Source organism: Carassius carassius, chromosome 11, assembly GCF_963082965.1.
Source record: "Carassius carassius chromosome 11, fCarCar2.1, whole genome shotgun sequence".
NCBI classification, from domain to species: domain Eukaryota; kingdom Metazoa; phylum Chordata; class Actinopteri; order Cypriniformes; family Cyprinidae; genus Carassius; species Carassius carassius.
In genome coordinates, this window is record NC_081765.1 from 5,024,022 (window position 1) to 5,047,906 (window position 23,885).

The 23,885-nt window shown below is 37.4% G+C and overlaps 1 protein-coding gene across 1 annotated transcript in view; it reads right to left on the reverse strand.

Annotated features, from left to right (window-relative positions):
- LOC132152658 (N-chimaerin-like) overlaps positions 1–23,885 on the reverse strand; it is a 49,863-nt gene that overhangs the window by 16,183 nt on the left and 9,795 nt on the right. Inside the window, exons 4-6 of the mRNA XM_059561441.1 lie at positions 23,163–23,194; positions 22,902–23,015; positions 17,308–17,596 (exon numbers count right to left, since the gene is read on the reverse strand). Of these exons, the coding sequence (XP_059417424.1) occupies positions 17,308–17,596; positions 22,902–23,015; positions 23,163–23,194 (435 nt within the window). The remainder of the gene's footprint in view (positions 1–17,307; positions 17,597–22,901; positions 23,016–23,162; positions 23,195–23,885) is intronic.

Sequence of the window (23,885 nt, forward strand, 5' to 3'; positions counted from 1 at the left end):
GAGCTGCGTTGTAGTGTTTGATAGTATTTTGGGTGCTGTCATATCGCTACACCGTACAATTTGCAGGAAGAGAAAGCTGAAGAGGTTTTGAGGTTAATGTATTACAAATAAATCAAGCATAAAACTTGAGATATTATTTTAACCTGGGGAAATGTAAATGACACAGCGCATGAGACTATATTATGACCATAGAATGGGACTCTTAAAGCCTTGACATCCAGGTATCCGGGAGATAAGTCAGTAAATTCGGGTAAAATCACAGGCTTTCTTTATCCCGTGCGAATGCACCACACAAATTCAGATGTGGGGGGGTAATTTCAAAATCATACAAGGTCCCAAGATAATACTAATCCCGTGCGAATAGGGCTTAAGACGCACGTTTAAGATGCATGTGTTGTAATAGCATCATCACACTCCTCGTACCACTGGGAGGGGTGGAGGTACTGGTCTCCTTATATCAAAAGAATGGAAATTTGATCTTCAGCCATCACCTACAGGTAATGGTTCATTTTAATCACATGCCATTACTGTAACCCACCCTGTTAAAATCCACTTTGTGGTCATTTATCGTCCCCCAGGTCAATTGGGAAACTTCTTGGAGGAGTTGGATGTGCTGCTATCAAACTTTCCTGAAGATGGTACTCCTCTGGTACTGCTTGGTGACCAGATAAACCCCAGGCTGCCGACTTCAAAACTCGCCTCATTTGATCTCAAGCGAGTGTCTACTACAGCGACTCACAAATCGGGCAACCAACTGGACCTCATCTACACACGCTGTTGCTCTGTGGACAACTCTTCAGTTGCTCCACTGCACACCTCAGACCACTTCCTCGTTACTGCTAAACCCCACTCACCTCCTTCAAGCGATCTCTTCTTCAGTCGTACCTTCGCTTACGCACATTATCAACTTCTCTCTTCACTCTGGAACATTTCCCTCAGCATTCAAGCAGGCTCGGGTAAGCCCACTGCTCAAGAAACCATCTCTAAATCCAGCGCTTCTTGAAAACTACAGACCGGTATCCTTTCTTCCATTCATTGCAAAGACACTTGAGCGAGCTGTATTCAGTTTTCTATGTTCCTTGTACAGAACAACCTCCTGGACAGCAACCAATCTGGCTTCAAAAGTGGCTCTCAACTGAGACTGCTCTGCTCTCGGTTACTGAAGCCCTGGCAAGAGCAGCTTCAAAATCCTCAGTACTCATCTCACTGGACCTGTCTGCTGCTTTTGACACCGTTAATCACCAGATTCTCCTGTCCACCCTCAGAAAGATGGGCATCTCTGAAACCACACTCCTGTGGGTTAAGTCCTACCTCTCTAACAGATCCTTCAGTGTGTCTTGGAGGGGTGATATTTCTACGTCACAACACCTTGCTACTAGGGTTCCTCAAGGCTCAGTACTTGGACCACTTCTCTTCTCAATCTACATGACTTCATTAGGATCTGTCATTCAGAAGCATGGCTTTTCTTATCACTGCTATGCTGATGACACCCAACTCTACTTCTCATTCCAACCACATGACCCGACGGTAGCTGCTCGCATCTCAGCCTGTCTGAGTGACATTTCCAGCTGGATGAATGACCATCACCTTCAGCTTAACCTTACGAAGACAGAACTCCTGGTGATTCCAGCTAACCCATTGCTTCATCACAACTTCTCTATACAGCTAGGTTCATCAACCATTACTCCTTCAAGGACAGCCAGAAACGTAGGAGTTGTGATGGATCATCAGTTAAGCTTCACAGACCACATTGCTACAACGACCCGATCCTGCAGGTTTGCCTTATACAGCATTAGGAAGATTAGACCCTTCCAGTCAGAGCAAGCCACCCAACTTCTTGTCCAAGCTCTTGTTCTCTCCAGACTGGACTATTGTAATGCGCTCCTGGCGGGCCTTCCTGCATGTACTATGTACAATGTAATATGTTCAATGAGCCTAAAAAAGCTCACGTTACACCTCTCCCCATCAGGTTACACTGGCTACCACTCGCATCAAATTCAAGGTACTGATGCTTGTGTTGCCATCCCAAAGAAGTTCAAAATCACTCTCACGGTCCTTCTACTGGACTGTGGCCAGCTGGAGAATGACCTCCCAATCTCAATTTGTACAGTTTGTCTTTACTCATTTTCAAGAAACATCTAAACACTCATTTTTTTCGCCAGCACTTAACCAACTAATACTAGCACTTTTCCTTCTTTTCATTTAAAAAAAAAAAAAAAAAACCTGGCTGTTCTGTTCTGTACTGGACTAACTGAGACTTGTCATGGCACTTGTATACTGTTGTTGTTCTCTTGTTGACCTGACTGCTTCTGTTGTTCTCATTTGTAAGTAGCTTTGGATAAAAGCATCTGCTAAATGATTAAATGTAAATGTAAATGTAAATTAGGCAATTTTCCCCTTTTAAATCTGCTTTAAGCTTAATATATATATATAAATCTATCACAATACTCAAACTTGCATTCTTACAAAATTGTATTAGCTTAGTAATGTTTAAGTCAACCTTTCTCAGTTTTGCACTAAACCTGGAAGTTTGACTATTTTTTATTTAATGTGTCATGCTGCATGTGTGAAGAACTTCAAATGTGTAATTTAATGTGTAGTTTGCCCTGAATGTTAATTATAATCAAACGCACTCTTCCTCTGTCTTTCTCTCTCATCTCAGCTGGAATGTTCATCCTCTTCTGACAGCAGTATGTTGGATCCAGACATGCCAACACACACACACACACACACACACACACACACACACACACACACACAGCGTTTCTCTTTGATCAATACCACAGGACTCGATCCTCTCCAGCGCCAGTGAGCAAAGTGCCCAAATGGAGGGCTGGATGAGAGACCTCCCGCCTGCTGGCTTCCAGATCAATAAGCCAAGCAGAGGCAGAGAATATGAAACCGCTGGAGTCGAGATGAAATGCTCAGCATCAGACACTCCAGCTGATGAACCTGAAGGAAGCCTCACACTCTGTTACCTGTGCCAGGTGACTTCACACGGCATCCCAGCTCTCTCCACATGTACAAGCTCACCCTTTGTGATGGCGGCGCGGCGCTTGAGGACTGTGCTTCCAGAACGCTACAGCATTCTGCGTCTGACCAGTCCGTCTGGCAGGAAGTGGGCTTTCAGGCTCATCTCTAATTGACAAGATTGATCTTTCTGCTTTCTCAAATGTGTCTGGAGCTAAACGCTGGTCATAAAGGGGTGGAGGCGAAGAATGGCTAATTCAAGGCCATTTCCTTTCTTCTCCCAAAACGACACGAGCGAGTCCATCTGTTTGTGCAATCACTCATTCAGTTTGACACTCAACACCCGATGGGTTCACAGGAGTTTGACAGTCTCTGAGCCAGATTAGCCCAGAGAGAGAGAAAAAGTGCACACATGCACAGACTAACACAATTTGCCACCTTATTGGCTGCTTTATCATATTTAGGTATGATCACAGTTAAATGTGATGTCAGTATTATTTGATATTAAAATACTTTTCAGTTTATTTAGCTTTGCATAAAACTGTATCCAGTGTTGTTATAACACCGTGAGTCAGTTTGATCAACCAATGGCAGATGGTGGGAAAATTCGGGAAACCTGTTCGAAAACATTTTTATTTTTATTTTTTGCATTTCTGCTTAATGCCATTTATAGGCACAGAAATGACACACCTTTAACTCCTTCAAGCCTACTTTAAAAAAAAAAAATGAGTATCAGGCTTCTCTCAATATCTCAATCATCATTGTATTGCATTACTTTATATGTTTGCCAAGCCCCCCCCCCCCCCCCCAAAAAAAAAACCTACATAGTTTTTATCATAAAGTTAAGCATTAAAAATCATCATACTAAGTCATATTATTTGGAGATACAAGCAGTGAAATCATATTCAAACTGAACCGAAACACCACAATACCACTTGAGGTTGACCCCACTTGCTCCACGTTCATAAAATCTGAAGATTCATGTAAAATATGGTTTGTTGAAAAAAATGCATAAAACAGACCTATTTGCTTCCCACATTACAACAGCAATGATAAAAAAATGTGGACTAACAAGTACTGCTGTATGCAAACTAATATACCAGTCATTTACGCCTTCCTCACCCAGGTGTTGAAAGAGCGCAGTCTCAGGAGAGACATGAAGAGCACAAAAATCTGTGTTTAAACTCATCTGATATTCAAACAAAGAAAACATGCTTATTAATTTCTCTTTCAAGACTTGTGTCTGAACTAACAAACTAACACAAAAACAGCAGTCTTTTCCGTCTGTCTGTGTTTGTAAAGGGGTCGTATGATGTGATTTCTATTTCTCCTTTCTCTTTGGAGTGTTACAAGCTCTTGGTGCATGAAGAAGATCTGTAAAGTCTCAAACCCAAAGAGATATTCCCCACATATCTACATCACTGTGTGGGAAGATTTGCATAATGCCAACCAAAAAGACCATATAAGTCATTGTAACCAGTAATTATGTCCCCACTGGATGCAACAAATGTCTAGTTTGTAATGGTTTAGTATTGTCTGATGTGCAGATCGTGAACAAATCTTTCTATTTAACTGGATCTTCTTAGTGAACCGATTGAACCAGTTCACCAAATCGAACTGAATTTGGCCAATCACAACGCACTGGATAGCTGGCCAATCAGAGCACATCTCGCTTTTTCAGACCGATGAGCTTTGTGAAAATCAACACATTTCAGAAGGAGAGGCATAGAGGAAAAACAATAATGTACAGTATGTAGAAAATAATGTGTTTTTAACCTTAAACCACATAAACACAATGTATTAAACCAAATACACAAAATAATGTTCTTTTTAGCAACATCATTTGATCCCTTTGATGTTAAACAACAAAAGACAAGGAAATCACTCACTTCTCTTGACTGAATATCTTTTGTGACTTTAACAAGTCTTTAATTTATACAGTGAAATAAGTAGTTATTTTAAATTTGATTACTTTGAAAATTCGGTGCCTGAAAATTACTATTAAACACCTTAAAAAACGGTTTATTTTATTTGTATCTTTGCTCTATTGTATTTATTTATTTATTATTTTCTTTATTTGACCCTGAACACAGCACCGGACAAAACCCTGAGCAAAACACCCCTAGGAGATCCTAAGTGACAACTGATATTTACATCAAATGTAGGTCATTTTAAAGTCTGTTATACTGATTTGCATTAAAGGCTATCAGAATTGTATCTTGGTTTATGGTTATAGAAATATCAGCAACTGCACCATATTACATATTTTGCTCAGTTTGGGCCTCTGATTAAGAAAAAAAGTTACTATTATTTCATATGTCAGGAATTACAGGTTTAAACATTATTTTCAGTACAGTCTGTAAATCAGTATTAGAGGTCACAGTTTAAACGGCATCATCATCTGGATTATGCTGTTTTAACTCAAAAATATTAAATAGTTCTGACCCATCCCTGAGTTTGCACATTTGCAAACACTTAAACCCATGAGGCAAGAGTAAAGGCAGAAAAGTGAAGGACCTGTCTTTGTTAAAGCACTGACATGAACTAATCAGTTTAATACCCAAGAACTTCTCAAGAATGACCAGAAATAGTCAAGTATATTCAGAACAAGTCGTTTCAATTAATGCTCTTTTCTGACTCAAGTGCAGGTTTTGAGGTCTGATATGCATCGAATGATTCATAGTACAATGAACTCTTTCATCTCAAAACAGCAAGCAGAATTTGCATCGCCATGAAATGTACGATCACCCACCTCTCAGAAACAAAAGCCTCATTTTATCAAACCCGAACCACGCAAAAACTGGAAGGAAAATGTTCTGCTTATGTAAAATGTTAAATGCGTTGCTGAGTTTTCATAAGAGCCGTCAGCTACCTGACATCATTTCCTGTTCATCCCTCCATCCTATCCTCCATCTTCCTCCCAACAGCTCACTCTCTGCTCTTTCTAAGCAACACGCAAATGTCAAAGACATCAACATCCCGAGTTTCTGTATTTCAGCAGGCTCGCAATCATCTAAAGGTCTTCCCTGCATCAGTTCTCTGAAACACACAGTTGAGTTCGAGAAAGTTTCTTCTGTTGGAGCTGCAGTGATGTGGGTGGTTATGTTATATAACGTTACATAAGGACGGAGCGATGCATAATCACAGCACAGGCGATCAAACAGCGCCATAAATGATGAAGGAACTCAAACCGGAACTGGGAGGCAGGACTTCTACCATCGTCATCATCATCATCATCACTAGAGCATCAGAGCTCATGTATTCCAGTTTCATTATAGGTTAAGGTCTGTCAGCAGCGTTTGTGGCATTGATAAATACAAAAAGACTTATACCTGGTTTGCTTTAAAAACATAGGTTATGAGGCACTACCAAATTGAAGTGAAGAGACAATTTACTTGCATTAACTCTTCAATTAAAACATGTATTATTTGAGATGTACAGCTGTTTAAATAATTGTTTTACAAATGGTTTGGTGTTTACGGTGTACTGTTGTCATGGCAAGTGATTTTTTCCACACTTAATTCATGCTAACCTGCATTTTATTTACATTTTGTAGTTATACTATTAAAGAAAATAGATTTTAACATTTATAATTGGTCCCATTCACATGCAGTGTAAATGTCTCACTGCCACAAAAGCTGTTGATTAAGCTCAGCTTGTACTGAAGCCAGAATATTTTCAGGTGTGAAAAATGTGATCATGCAGCTTATTGAGGAAAAGTGATATTTCATTTCTAAGTAAGCAGACTTTCGATGCAACATTTTTTCTTTAGTTCTATTTCAATTGAAAATGTCTATCCATTGAAAGCATCCTGATAAAAAAGTAGCAGGGTTTCCACAAAAATAATAAACAGCACAACTGCTTTCTACGTTGATAATAATAAATGTTTCTCGAGCAGCAAATCAGCATATTAGCATGATTTCTGAAGGATCATGTGACACTGAAGACAGGAGTAATGATGATGAAAATACAGCTTTGATCACAGCAATAAATTACGTTTATATATATATATATCACTGTTTTACTGTAATTTTTATCAAATAAACTCAGTGTTGGTGAACTTATTTAAAAAACAAACATCTTATGACCCCAAACACGTGAATGGTTGTGCACATTTAAGGAGGGATCAAAATATCTTTAATGTCTTGGGAGTTTTTCCTTGGAGCAGTGAGCAGAAACCACCCTAAAAACACCCTAAAAATTAAATCTTCAGAATACCTTAGCAAGCACATAGCAGTACCTGGCTAACATCCACAGCGTCGTGGCTGACTGACTGACGTGACTGATTTTATTATACTTCAATTCTGAGCCACAAAGGCAAAATAATAATACCAGATTGTGTGAAAACTGAGTTATGTCTTAAAATGTGTCTCTTATACTATGATAAGACAGATGGGCGTCCTGTGACAGATCAGCTGATATCCATAACAAAATTAATGATTTGATATCAACTTCAACATCAGAATTGAACCAAAAGCATGTTTTTCTCAGTTCCAGTGTTGGCGTGATGACTGTGTTCAGTCTCTGCATGCAGTGTTGATGTTGATGCTCTGAGCTGTACAGCACTGAAGTGCACACTGCCCTTGAGACACACGCCCTGCTTCTCTCTCTCTCTCTCTCTCCTAACGTTCTCCTTCACTTCCTCTGACTGTCACACAGTGTACTGCTGATCCACTGCGTTACACAACTCTCCCCCACATGACAGGAGAGCAAGGACAGACACACACTTACACTAGACACTGTGTCGCATGGACCAGGAGAGGGTTTTTAACCCATACCTGTATCACAATGCTTGTTCTGATACATCTGATGTAGTCCTGAGATGTCAGCCTTTTAATTGAGACCATATTTAGTCCAACGGACGATCTTTAACACTTCAAAACGTCTAAAAGAGTCATAGTGGTCTAAAAATGTTCTTCCCAACCAACTGACTTCAAAACAGTTGACATCTGTGATGAGATTCAGTGTAAAAACAAAAACCAGCGCATGGAAATCTGGTCACTTAATCAGTGTATAGACGCACTGATGAGTTTAAAGATGTGCTAAAGAGGTGCGAAGCTTTAGTTTCAACAGTCATATCAGATAATCACTATACTGTGAAACCTGTAAGTGCAAATGAATGAAATCAGTTCAACCCTGCATTTCTTACTTCAGAAAGTCTTATTTTGTAACACTGCTTGGTTTTTAGGGCAAAATGGTTTACAAAGCTAAAGCATTAAAGCTTAGTGCTTGTCTGAAGACTTCATGTTAGCAAATAAAATGCACTCTTAGTTTCTGAAGCTATTATTCACTAAAAACTGACCCAAAATCCATTCAAGTATTTGAAGACATAAAATATTAATAAAACTGAGTTTGTATAAATCTGACTTCATTTCTTTATATCTCACAATGTATTGAAAGTTTTAAAAAGTCAGAAAAAAATAGTGAGAAATTAACTCAATTGTGGGAAAAAGTCCAAATGTGTTATAAAATTGCAATTGGAGGAAGTCTGAATTATAGGAGCGCCTTAGCGCCATAATAAATAAGATTAAGAGAATAAAGTTTTAGGATTATTTTAAGATTAAAGTAAAAATTACCAGAACAAAGTTGCAGCAATATGAAAACAAGTCATAGAAAAACAACATTAAAGTCCTAAATGTTTTTATATAATATTTTGAGGGGAAAAAATGATTGTATTGCATGACAGTTATTCTTGTATTCATATGCCTTTGCTATGGTATTTTTAACTTTATTCTCAAAATATTAGGAATTTTATCTCAGATCGCTATGACTCCATTTTCTTTTTTTGTTTGTTTTTTACGTGGCACTAAAATGCCATTGTATAATGCACATACTAACAAATTTGAGGAAAAACATGTAAACTTAAACTTTTTAAGTAAAGTTGGCCACAATTTATTTCAATTCTCACTATTAAAAAGCCATTAACTACAACCTTTGTCTCAATAAACTCTTAATTTACTGCTTATCAATAGTTAGTGAGGTAGTTGTTAAATTTAGGTATTGAGTATGACTAGAGATGTAGAACATGGTCATGTAAAATAAATACTTTATATGTACTAATAAACAGCCAATGTGTTAATAATAAGCATGATAATAAGAAATTAATTAATAGTGAAAACCGGTCCCTACGCTAAAGTGTTTCCATAAATTTACTTCAAACATAACAACATAATCTCTAAACTCTGAGAAATAAGGTCAGTTTTGATGGATAAAAACATTTTACTGCATGACACACTGATAAGGTCATCTACAGTATACAGATTTTGAATCTTTGCCAAGACTTTGGCCCAATTAGTGGATGTTAATAACCTCAAACAGATGAATCACTCCAGCAGATGCATCAGTCTATATCACGTCAGCCCACATACATGAGAGCATGCTATTTCTGTAAAAACCTCTGAGGTTTGCGCTATACAGATCACGTCAAGTGTTGCGTGTGCATGTTTCCTGCACAGATGAACAGTGCCAGACTGCTGAACATCAGAGGTGATTTCTGGAAACTATAGCAGTCCTGAACACCTTTACTGGCTGAATCATTCACCCTGCTCGCCCCCATCAAGACATACACAGCTCCTACATCACTGAAGCAGTGTTTATCTGTGTTAAGAGCACATCTAAACACACCAGCTTAATATCACAATTCAGAAACGCACAATGGAAAAATGTCTGCACTAATATTTACTGCTGTCCGCAATGAGGGTGAAGAGGAAAAAATATTCATCAAACTGAGTAATACAGCTACAAGTGTAACAGAGAAATGGATATTTACATTCAAGGGAATTTCACAACAAGTGTGATGTGTATGTGACGTCACCAGCACAACATTTCACCACAGACTATGGCTATGATATACACGGTTGATTTCTGATCACAGCAGGACTTTCCACTGACTGACACACACACACACACACACACACACACTAGCGTTGCATCTGTCTAGTGTGCTCTACAAATGTCGGACTTCTTTTGCTTGATTTAATGAGCCCTGCGGCTCTCAATGCGGATGTAATGCCAAAAATAATCATCATGAGGAGATATCAACACTCAAAGACCTTATTTTGCACACAGAATATAATTTTATGCAATATTTTACATCATACTGCTAATTAGAAGATCCCAGGACTTTATAAAATGTATTGTGTATAGGTACTGCAAAAAAGCTAGTATTATTTACAGTGACCCAAAATGATCTTCAAGTCACACTTTAACAAAACAATTAGCAAGATGACGCTTTAAAGCAGGGTTTCCCAAACCCTAGTCACTATAATCGTAATATGAAATTTTAATTACGTAAAAAAAAGAGGTGTGTTGGTTCTTTTTTAACCATGTTGTAATCTTTTAACAGGTCTAATGAGGGTGAATAGGGGAATACTGCCAAGAAACAACCTGCTCTCAGTCACTCCACACAGATTCCTCTCCGGACTGAATGCTCTGTCTCAGTCTTATGATCAGAATCTGATTGTCCTTTAAACGAGCAGTCTCTCTCTCTTCAATGTGACCGTTACACCGCCAAACAAAAACAAAGCAGTTGATTGGTTAAATTCAAAGATTTTCAGCCAATCAGAAGGAACTGCAATGGCTTTGTGTGCCCTGACTGAACGAATGTGTGACAAAAATAAATGCCAACTTCCATCCATTATTGTGTGGTTAGGATCCCGCCCAAAAATTGTGAGGAATGTAGTAAATTAACAGTAACTGGTGCATAATTACATGCAATTAATACTAAACAAACCCAAATATTAACCTTAAAGGAAGTACATGTTCTTAATGAATGATACTCAGAGCTTAAATATATATAACACCATAACAAGGACAACTTAAAATAAAGTGTAACCAAAATATACTCTTATTTTGGTCCAAAGGGCCAGAAAGAGCACAGAAAATAGGTATTAAAAAACACAAACCAAACAAACACAATAACTTTTAGACTATGGATGTTGAAACAGCATGCATTTCAAGCTAATTCTCTAAAAAAGACAGCAGACCAGGCTTGAAAGGATGGCAATGAATAGAAACATTGCTTAAGAAAGTGCAACAGAATAACCACATCTTACATAAGTGCTCTTGAAATGTGCTCTAAATGTCCTACAGCAACCAAGACACAACTAAAATCCATCAAGTAATAACACTATATATTTGGGGACTGATATTAAAGGTCAAGGGTCAAAAGCCAGCACTGGACACAGAAAGGCTGACAGAAGGTTTTATTTTTTCCAGTATCTCTTCTCATACTGTTGATCACACTGAACTGATGTGACAACAACAGGATATGACGGTCTGTTACCATAACACACAGCAGTTCTGCTGAAGACATGTTGGTCTGGAAACAGTCACACTGAACAGACAGCCCCATAAACACACTGTGCAGGGAAATATATGAAACACAGCAGCATATCTGTTCAACACAGACCTGAGATCAACAGAGCATCACATATCAGACTAATACACAGATATTGTACAACCCGAATTCCGGAAAAGTTGGGACGTTTTTTAAATTTTAATAAAATGAAAACTAAAAGACTTTCAAATCACATGAGCCAATATTTTATTCACAATAGAACATAGATAACATAGCAAATGTTTAAACTGAGAAAGTTTACAATTTTATGCACAAAATGAGCTCATTTCAATTTTGATTTCTGCTACAGGTCTCAAAATAGTTGGGACGGGGCATGTTTACCATGGTGTAGCATCTCCTTTTCTTTTCAAAACAGTTTGAAGACGTCTGGGCATTGAGGCTATGAGTTGCTGGAGTTTTGCTGTTGGAATTTGGTCCCATTCTTGCCTTATATAGATTTCCAGCTGCTGAAGAGTTCGTGGTCGTCTTTGACGTATTTTTCGTTTAATGATGCGCCAAATGTTCTCTATAGGTGAAAGATCTGGACTGCAGGCAGGCCAGGTTAGCACCCGGACTCTTCTACGGCGAAGCCATGCTGTTGTTATAGCTGCAGTATGTGGTTTTGCATTGTCCTGCTGAAATAAACAAGGCCTTCCCTGAAATAGACGTTGTTTGGAGGGAAGCATATGTTGCTCTAAAACCTTTATATACCTTTCAGCATTCACAGAGCCTTCCAAAACATGCAAGCTGCCCATACCGTATGCACTTATGCACCTCCATACCATCAGAGATGCTGGCTTTTGAACTGAACGCTGATAACATGCTGGAAGGTCTCCCTCCTCTTTAGCCCGGAGGACACAGCGTCCGTGATTTCCAACAAGAATGTCAAATTTGGACTCGTCTGACCATAAAACACTATTCCACTTTGAAATAGTCCATTTTAAATGAGCCTTGGCCCACAGGACACGACGGCGCTTCTGGACCATGTTCACATATGGCTTCCTTTTTGCATTATAGAGCTTTAGTTGTCATCTGCTGATGGCACGGCGGATTGTGTTTACCGACAGTGGTTTCTGAAAGTATTCCTGGGCCCATTTAGTAATGTCATTGACACAATCATGCCGATGAGTGATGCAGTGTCGTCTGAGAGCCCGAAGACCACGGGCATCCAATAAAGGTCTCCGGCCTTGTCCCTTACGCACAGAGATTTCTCCAGTTTCTCTGAATCTTTTGATGATGTTATGCACTGTAGATGATGAGATTTGCAAAGCCTTTGCAATTTGACGTTGAGGAACATTGTTTTTAAAGTTTTCCACAATTTTTTTACGCAGTCTTTCACAGATTGGAGAGCCTCTGCCCATCTTTACTTCTGAGAGACTCTGCTTCTCTAAGACAAAGCTTTTATAGCTAATCATGTTACAGACCTGATATCAATTAACTTAATTAATCACTAGATGTTCTCCCAGCTGAATCTTTTCAAAACTGCTTGCTTTTTTAGCCATTTGTTGCCCCCGTGCCAACTTTTTTGAGACCTGTAGCAGGCATTACATTTTAAATGAGCTAATTAAGTGCATAAAAGTGTAAAATTTCTCAGTTTAAACATTTGCTAAGTTATCTGTGTTCTATTGTGAATAAAATATTGGCTCATGTGATTTGAAATTCCTTTAGTTTTCATTTTATTAAAATTTAAAAAATGTCCCAACTTTTCCGGAATTCGGGTTGTACATCACAATATTTATGCTCTTGCCTTTCCCAGCCATTGTTTGTGAACAGACGGAGCATCAGGGAGGACTCTGGCAGAGCAGACCAGTGGTGAGCTGCTGTGAGTAATTACAGCAAGTTTAAATCATTCCTGATTGTCTGATTACATGCATGAATTAATGCGGAGATAAATTCATTCTGTGCATCTGTCAGCTGCTCTTCATTAACTTGAGAGCAATCACAGCTGTACAGCAGGACAAATCACCCACACACCTGCTTAAAGGAACACCTCACCCAAAATAAATATATATATATATATATATATTATATAGGGGTGTAACGATACACATATTCGTATTGAACCGTTCGGTACGAGGCATTCGGTTCGGTACGCGGTACGCATTATGGACCGAACGGTTCGTTGGACTAATTAATTATATTTGGAAAATAAAAACAATTGTGAAATATAATATGCGTTCAACAAGGTAGCCCAATAACCCAAACGACGTAACAGGCAACGCCCCTGACACCCCGAAGAAGAAAAAAAACACCAACTTATATGTTTATGTTAGGCTACTCAGTCAGGCGCTCGCTCACTCAGTAATACACGCTGAAGGCTCGGTGCAAAATGGCCAATGCATTTAACAGACCAGAAATAGAAGATCCTCCAATAACCAACAGGTCTGGTGTTTGGGTGCACTTTGGATTCCCTGTAAGCTGTAATGGTGATGGCAAGAGAGTGGTGGATAAAAAAAACAACGATATGTCGCATCTAGGGTACACCAGCGAAAAAAAAAAAAAAAAAAAAACACTAGCGGGAATACTTGAAACATGGCAACTCATTTACGCCGACATCACCTTAGTGTGTCAGTATCTGGGAAAAGACGAAAAAAAGGAGAAACATACACGCAACAAACTATCCCCGCAGCATTTAGACAGACATTTCCAACGGATTCAAACAGGGCAAAAGACATCACCACGGCGATTGGTAGGCTACATTTACGTTATAGCCGCGGATATGAGACCTTACTATTTACCATTGATTCTATCATCACCATTATAGCTTACAGGGAATCCAAAGTGCACCCAAACACCAGACCTGTTGGTTATTGGAGGATCTTCTATTTCTGGTCAGCGCGTACTGAGTGAGCGAGCGCCTTACTCTGTAGTGGGAAACGTAGGTTTTAAGAACATGCTTAATGTAATTGAGCCCCGTTACAATATTCCTTCACGAGCCCATTTCAGACAGACCGTAATTCCTGCTTTGTTCCAAAAAACAGAAGCCCTATAGAGAACCAATTGAGTAAAAACACACTCAATATAAATATAAAGAGTTATAGAGTTCCATATAAAAAGTTACATCTTTGTATTTGTTCATAACTACTACAATAATATAACATTTTCATTTTTTTTTTTTTATAAGGAGCTGTTTTTGTTTTATACAGTATGCTGCTAAGAAAACACAATAGAAGATGTGTAAAGAATAGCTCCATCATTGTTCAATGTAAAAAAAAAAAAAACATACTTTGTTAGTTTTAATAAATAAAACATTTTTTAAAAATCAAGGAAATTTATCTGCCAATTTTTTCTTTTTGCTGTATCTAAAACGTACCGAACCGAACCGTGACACCAGTGTATGGAAGTCAAATGGAACATAAACTATTTGATTACCAACATTCTTCAAAATATCTATATTTGTGTTTTGCAGAAGTCAGTTGTACATGTTTGGAATGATATGAGCATTGTTGGGTGAACTATCCATTTAAAGCTGCTGATAATGAATGGTTGTTTTCAAATTGGTATTCCAAATTCATCTTTTGGTGACATCACCTTAAAGTATAGTTTTATTTTAACATTATTAAACGTTAACATTTGGCAATTTTGCCATATGGACAGTAGTGAGATGACTAAAAAGGGCAGTTGATGAAGAATGGGATCAGGAAATATTGTGAGCCGGATGTGAACCTGCATTGCCTACTTGAGCACAAACAGCTTTCAAAGGGCTTTTAAGTCGAAAATGATCAGTCGGACCACCATAATCACCCATTCATCCTGGCCAGAGTGTGTAGTTATCCTCTCCATTACACTTGTCACAGTGGGAAGTCTGCAATCTTTGAGGGTTTAGTGTCCTACTGAAAACTGAAGTGACAATGAATCATGTCTTTATCTGAAAGCTCACAGCACTATATGGGATGTTCTGTCATGACAGCAGCTCTTCCATCACTCTCATCCAACTAAAAACAACACGGAGTAAACATCCTCTACATGTCATCAGAAAAAATGTTTTCTTTTCCCAAAAAGGGAAAGTGACCTAATGGTTAGAGAGTTGGACTTGTAACCCGAATGTTGCGGGTTCGAGTCTCAAGTCAGACAGGGATTGTCAGTGGAAGAAGTGAAAATCCAGCACTCTCTCCACCCTCAATACCATGACTGAGATGAGACCCTTGAGCAAGGCACCAAAACCTTAAACTGCTCCCCGGGTGCTGCAGCAATTCAATTGGCGGTTCATGGTGTGTGTGTGTTCACTGCTGTGTGTGTGCACTTTGGATGGGTTAAAAGCAGAGCTCAAATTCCCAGTATGGATCACCAAATTTTGCCAAACGTCACTGTACTTAGTGTTTTTTTGTTTGTTTGTTTGTTGTTTTACAATTCATTTAGATGGCTAATTTCTAATAACAAGGAAATAGTAATCATAATAATAATAAAACCGTATATCTATTTATACAATGTCTCCAGATGTCTCTATAGTGATCAAACATGAGATTTTTTTTATGGGCACTCTTTGCTCTCATTAGTCTATTATTTGTTCCACAGTTTTGATAGTTTTGGCTGAGGGCAAAATCTCATCACATTATATTTTATATAACTTTAATGCTGTATATCAGAGTGCTATTTTTGTAATTTAGACTAAATCACCTAGCAACTTTTATGATGGCTGTTGTTGTTAATTAAATATTATTATTCAATAAATAATTATTAGTTTTATTGTTCCGGCATTAGATGAGAGAAAAACAAGAGACTGTTTATCAACAGTAAAGACTTTTATATCGAAAGAGACTGGAACGCGGTTGTAAACAAGTAAGTTATTTTCACTTTTAACAACAGTTTGTAAGATGCACTTAACAAATGCATTGAGCTGTGCTGTCATCAGAAGTCACCCTTAACAGATGAAAGGACAGTATGACAAAGATATCGCTTTCCTCAGTGAACATTTAAACTAATGTTTTATATATGAGATATATTTTATCTCTCTCATAATACTCAAGACAATACAGTGAGCTTTAAATACAGTAATAAAATAATCTTTTAATTAATCTCTCAACGATAATTCTAAAAATTGCTTCCGAATTAGTAACGGAGGCTTAAGCTCAGCTGTTAAACTGTTAAACTGAGATTTGAAACTGTGGTAGAAAGTAGAACACTCCATTGTTGTCTTTTTTTATTTACGCACTTCTGCCATTGAACTGTTGTATAAACACAATATCACACTCATAGCCATGCGATGTGGCTGTATATCAGCACGATGTGATAACCTACAGCAGTCGGCCTGAATCTCAGACTTGCCAATATAGAGCCATATCGCACTGCTACTCGTGATATTGCTTAAAGCAGTATACGTTTTATAAAAAAATTATACTTTTGTAACAATATAAGTCTTTAGTGTCACTTGTGATCAATTTAATGCATCCTTGTTATTTAACGGTAGAGTACACATAATTTTAAACAGGCCTTAAGTATATATTAAATATAAAGTATAACATTGTCCCCTTAAATTAATGACGTGGATTGTGGATTATTATCCACCTGGACTGTAGTTAACTTTTATTTTAAATGGACAGCTTGAGTATAGCTGAACAATGAGAAATATTGCTGCTGTCATTTAGCATAGCAGAGTTTTTAGGCAATAGAGTTAAAAAAACAAATGAAGTCAAGAGAAGAGAGCACAACCAGAAACCACAAGAAAACAGATGAAAATACAGCCTGACATCTAAAAAAAATACCATTTTGTTTATGTTCATATCCTGCCTACGTTCTGAAAACCAAAAGTAAACTAGGAATTAAATTTGGAGGCAGTGTGGTGCACAAGACCATGACGGTGATGAGGGATCATATTCCACAGTAGAAATCATATTCATAACTTCTGTAACTGAACTCTTCACCCCGTCACACACATGGCTAAGGCTGAGGTCAATACTCATGAAATCTTATCACAGTTGACTCTCATTACAGATTGTAGTCTGATGAAGAGCAGACAAACACACAGAGGCATGCTGGGTAACTGCATTCCAGTATCTCACCCTCTCCTCCAGGCCGGTCTCTTCCCCGGGCGAGTCTTTCCCATCGGGCAGGTCTCTGCAGACGGGCAGGGCTTTCTTCAGCGCAGGCTCACGGTTCAGGGTGGTGTAGCCCACGTGCTCGTAGATGGGGTTGATGGTCATCTTAGATATGTATTCGGCAGCTTTGGTCTCGATGTACAGCGTGATCAGACCGTCCGTTACCAGGTCGTGGATAGACTCGAAGCGCTTCTCCCCCACAAAATGCTTCCCATCGTAAAACAGACGGAAGTTCCGGGTCTGATTCCCAAAGCTGAGAAAGAGACAGAGAAAATGAGTGTGCGCTAGACTCAAGTGTTGTGACACACAGCTGTGAGACGCACACACATACTGAAAGTCTCTGGATACATCAACTTCCCGTACTTTGGATTGTAGTAGTAATGAGGCTGGAGAGTGAGGAGCTCATATGTTGATCAATATGAAGACCTGATACTCTTCCTCCACACACTCACACAGTTCGTAGCCCAGTTCACCCTACACACATTTAACATCTAATCTACATGGTTATCATCGGATTTTTAACCTTTTGACCTATTTTGCATTTATCTGGCTTTTGCACCACAAACTATGACATTTAATACCCACCCTTCAATATTAATTATTCTTCCACCCAATGGACTGTTTTAGAAACATCTGTTTATGATAACATGACCTTTGTTAATAGATGCCAATATTTGAAAGTTTATAGTTAACCATTAGGGTGAACCAAAATAGGTAGGGATTTGGCTGTTTAGTTTGTCCCATGCAAACCTACATGTTTCTTCAATGATGTAATTCAAGGTTTATATATATATATATATATATATAAAGAAATAATACATATATTGCAATAGCACTGTTGTAATAAAAATAAAATATTTGCATCTGCATTTCTTCATTTTCAAAATTTTAAATAAATTTTTTATACATCCAAACAAAATAAGCTTATTGCAATAGTCATATGGCTGTTAATTATATATATGCTGCCAAACCACCAAATTAAAATCTTGAAATTAAGAAATTCTGATAAATATTAAGGTAAATATTTGTATTGTAATTTTACTTTACAATATAAAACAAAAAATATTTATCACTGTAATAACTTCTCCTGTTTAATAATAGTACAATTAAAAAATATTTCTAATTTATGTTTTTCTCAAATCAATCACCCCAAAATCGTGGATCACACACACACACACACACACACACACACACACACACACACACACACACACACACACACACACAAAAAGTGAGTAAAAACTTCTCACTTTCTGCAAAATATTCACTGTTTGAGATAAAAATCTGTCATTTATAGTCAAAAATGTATAATATAACTCACAATTGTGAATGTTAACAGAGTGGAGACAAATAAACATTTATAAAGCAATATATTTATATTTATTTAAATGTATGAATAAAAATGTGAAAATATGGCAGGTCTGAAAATGATGCCATTCCTTTATCTGTGGATGTTGCTTTCAACAACAAAGTTTACTAAAGGACAGACTTTGTCAGTGATGAACTTTGATATGCTATCAGTAGTTCAAGATGCAGCATTAATTTGCAAAAAGATATTTTTAATGGGAAGCAAGTGCGTTGGGCTCCAATCATTGACAGGAGAGGTCACGTCTAACAGACCTCAGAAACACTGAAATGCATACAAATATATGAAATATATTTATATTTAGCATACTTTTATCAAGCATAAGACAAACAGTGAGTGTGCACACAGTAAATAAAGTGAATGAATGTGGTTACTTGATAAATTCACTTCATATTGTTTTAGAAAATGAATATTTGTATTTTAATTTCAGTTTAAATATGTGTATCAAACAGTACTAGAAAACAGCAGCTTGATCCCTGAATCTCTAAGACAATATTTTATAACCTGATCAGAGATGGTAATGTTGTTATGTGCCACTGGAAATCACAGGACAGCTGAGCTGCTGAGGTTTTATAATTCATGTGCTTCCTGTTGGAGTTTGATTATGATCCCACAGAGACACACACCCAAAATCAGATGCAGATGGATCTGCTAACACTTACAAATACACACAACAAGGAGTTCATATCAGAAACAGCAGCATGCATGCACACATAGAGACACACACGCACGCACGCACACGCACGCACACGCACACACACGCACACACACACGCACACACACACACACGCTAATGTCATTAAAATCTGATGGCAATTGAGCTCTTAAATGGTAAAGCTTTTGCGCACAGGACACAACAGATGCTTTCTCTAAGGAATTACATGCATTAGGATGAGCACACAAAAGTAGCTAAGAAATACACAAACACACACACACACACACACACACACAGAATTTGGACTAGAAAGTCAGCACGTGCAGTTTGTAGCAGTGTGTGGCCAACCGTCTGCTCATGCGAGCAGATTAAAGGGATTATCGTGAGACTTTTTGTGTCTCGGGCACACACACACACACACACACACACGAACCTCAACACAAGTCCTATAACAGTTTTTAAAATACAGATTTCAATAACCTTAACATACACTACCAATTAAAAACGTCATTGTTTTAATGTTTTTGAAAGGAGTCTGTTATGCTCATCAAGGTTGCATTTATTTGATTTGTTTGAAAAATACAGTAAAAAATCATAATAATGTGAAATATTACTGCAATTTAAAATATTGTTTTTCAATTTTAATATATTTTAAAATGGAACTTATTAATGTGATGTCAAAGCTGTCTTTAGTGTCACATGATCTTCAGAAATCATTCTGATATGCTGATTTATTGCTCAAGAAACATTTCTGATTATTGTCAATGTTGAAAACCGTCGCTACTTAATATGTTTAATAAAAAAACAGTGTTTATTTGAAATATAAATATTTTGTAACATTATACATGTCCTTCTTATCAATTGTGTGTATCACCCACATTTACACATCACCAATATTTGGCCTGCTAAAAGACAGGTGTGCAGCGTTTTACGATCATAACACAGGTTGTTTATACAGAGTATTATTGAAATAGAAGCAAAATCAGCTTGTTATATTCTAAGGGTCAATTAGAGGCTGAAATGTGAAAAAATCCTGAACCTGAACAAAGTAAACACTAAAAACTAAAAGAAAGAAAGAAATAATGGTGTGAAGCTTGATTTAATGTAAGAAACCTTGACCTATGTTACATAAAAATGTATATAACATGGCCTTTCTAAAACGCTATTGATGACTATGAACAGCAAAAACCAAAGTAAACACACATCGTTCGAATACGATTAGGAGACATCAGTCTCTTCAAGAACAGACTTCATTCCGGACTCAAAATAATGCTGAATGGATTTCTGAGAGAAACACCGAATATTTCTCAAAATCATATGCCCTTCAGAAATGTCCACTGGTCTGCTCCACATCCAAAACATCTCTTCTAATACATGTCAGGACTGATGATACATCTACACTGATCACACATCAGCCAGAGCTAAAAAAAGCCAAACACACATGGGTTCAAGACTAGGTCAAGATACGGCAGCTAGACTGAAGAAAGAGTGAAGATCTAGGTCACAGACGGATGGGTTACTAACACAAGGTTTTGATCTCGAGAGGTTACAGGGCACAAATGCTGTGGTTAAACAGAGCTGCAAGCTTAGTTTTGCACAGATGGTTTGTAGGTGTTCCTCAGAAATAAATCTGAAAACATCAGCAAACCACTAATAATCTCAATTACTGCACAGAACTTCTTTACAGAGATATTTAACCACAACATTTAAAAGTGCTAAGTTAAACATAAGAGTCCAGTTTGAAGATCAGTTTTGATGTTGGCTTGACAAAGCCTTATCTAAAAGTTTTAAATATATATTTTTAACTTAAAGTTTGAAGGTTTTATATGGAGAAGTCAGAGAAGTCAAAAGAAAAAGTTTTCTAAGATGCTAGAATGATTCTAGCATGTTTTAGCACAATGTTAAGATGTTTCGAGCATGTTTTAGCACAATGTTAACATGTTTCGGGCATATTTTAGCACAATGTTAACATGTTTCAAGCATGTTTTAGCACAATTTTAACATGTTTCTAGCATGTTTTAGCACAATGTTAAGATGTTTCTAGCATGTTTTAACACACTGTTAACATGTTTCGAGCATGTTTTAGCACAATGTTAAGATGTTTCTAGCATGTTTTAACACACTGTTAACATGTTTCGAGCATGTTTTAGCACAATGTTAAGATGTTTCTAGCATGTTTTAACACACTGTTAACATGTTTCGAGCATGTTTTAGCACAATGTTAAGATGTTTCTAGCATGTTTTAACACACTGTTAACATGTTTCGGGCATATTTTAGCACAATGTTAACATGTTTCAAGCATGTTTTAGCACAATTTTAACATGTTTCGAGCATGTTTTAGCACAATGTTAAGATGTTTCTAGCATGTTTTAACACACTGTTAACATGTTTCGAGCATGTTTTAGCACAATGTTAACATGTTTCGAGCATGTTTTAGCACAATGTTAACATGTTTCAAGCATGCTTTAGCACAATGTTAAGATGTTTCGAGCATGTTTTAGCACAATGTTAACATGTTTTGAGCATGTTTTAGCACAATGTTAACATGTTTCTAGCATGATTTAACACTGCCAGCATAATTCAGCATGTAGCTAGCCTGTTTTTATAATGTTTTAACACATTTCTAACATGTTTGTAGCATGTTTCAACACTGCCAGCATAATTCACCATGTAGCTAGGATCGTTCTAGCATGTTTTAGCACAATTTTAACATGTTTCTAGCATGTTTTAGCACAATGTTAACATGTTTCTAGCATGTTTTAGCACAATGTTAAGATGTTTCTAGCATGTTTTAACACACTGTTAACGTTTCAAGCATGTTTTAGCACAATGTTAACATGTTTCGAGTATGTTTTAGCACAATGTTAAGGTGTTTCGAGCATGTTTTAGCACAATGTTAAGATGTTTCGAACATTTTTTTAGCACAATGTTAACATGTTTCGTGCATGTTTTAACACAATGCTAAAATGTTTCTAGCATGTTTTAACACTGCCAGCATAATTCAGCATGTAGCTAGGATGTTTATATAATGTTTTAACACATTGCTAACATGTTTCTAGCATGTTTTAGCCCAATGTTAGCTTGTACTAGCATTTTAACACACCTGTTGCTAGCACTTTTCTAGCAGTAACACACTGACAGCATGTTTTAACATTTTCTTAGCATGTTCCTATTATGATTTAACACATTGCCCTCATGTTTTAACATGTTGTTAGCATTATTTATTCTTTTTTTATGGTTCTCTGAGGATCACTTATTATTTTATCACGATTCTTACATCAAAAATCATCATAATTTAGAATAGGCTATTTTCAGCCCTGTCTATCATGTTCCTAGAATTGTTTAACAAACAGAAAATGTGTTTTATCATATTTTAACACATTTTTACCATAATGTTACTGTTAATGTTAACATGCTTGCTTAAATGTTTTTGCATGTTGATATTCAGTTTCTTTAAGTCAGAGTCAGAACATCTTGAAGAAGAAGGGGAGTCTGGACATTAACAGGTCAAAGGTCAAAGGCAAAGGTTCATGTACCGTAGAGCTAGTGTGTACGTGCCCGGCTGTCTCTGGCTTTCTCGGATCAGATAACTTCCTTCAGCCACACTGAGCAGTTGGTCGGTTTCCTCTCTGGAGATCATCCCATGATACCTTCACAAGAAACCAATCAGAGAAGGAATATTAATAAGACCGCGTTAGGTCTGAATCCTGAAATAGCTTATTTAAACACTGGGGATTCATGTCATTCCACACCAGCAGAATCTGAACTGGGTCTGTAAGGAGTGTAATGAAACTCACTCTCGTCCATAGTACTTCGGCCGATTTTCCACCTGAAACTCCAGAGAGAGATCATTAAATATAAAGTTCAGGAGCACACATATCACTGGAGAACATCTACAGTGCTATAAGAGACTGATTTAAGAGACTAAACTGATGTGAAGTAATGTGTCGTCATCACACTTTAATAAACACATAAATATAATGTTGACTAGAGTTTAATTATTTTATCACAAAATGATACAGAGTTTCATGAGGGGCATAAAACTATCAAAGCTAATGGGTTATTAGTGACAAACTGCAAAAGAGGAATATAGAGAAGACGGCGATCTTGAGCAGTGTGCATTTACTGTTAAACTGGAACATAGTTAAGGGATGTACAGGATGATATACATCAATAATAATTTATATAATTAAAAGGGATACTCCACCACCAAATTAAAATTGTGTCATTTATCACTTACCCCAATGTCGGTCCAAACCCGTAAAAGCTTCGTTCATCTTCAGAACACAATTTAAGATATTTTGGATGAAAACCGTGAGGCTTTTGACTGTCCCATTGACTGCCAAGTAAATTACACGGTCAAGGTCCAGAAAAGTATGAAAGACATCGTCAGAATAGTCCATCTGCCAACACTGGTTCAACCGTAACGGTATGAAGCGACAAGAATACTGTTTGTAAGCAAAGAAAACAAAAATAACACCTTTATTCAACAATTCCTGTCAACCGTCTCCTCTGTGTCT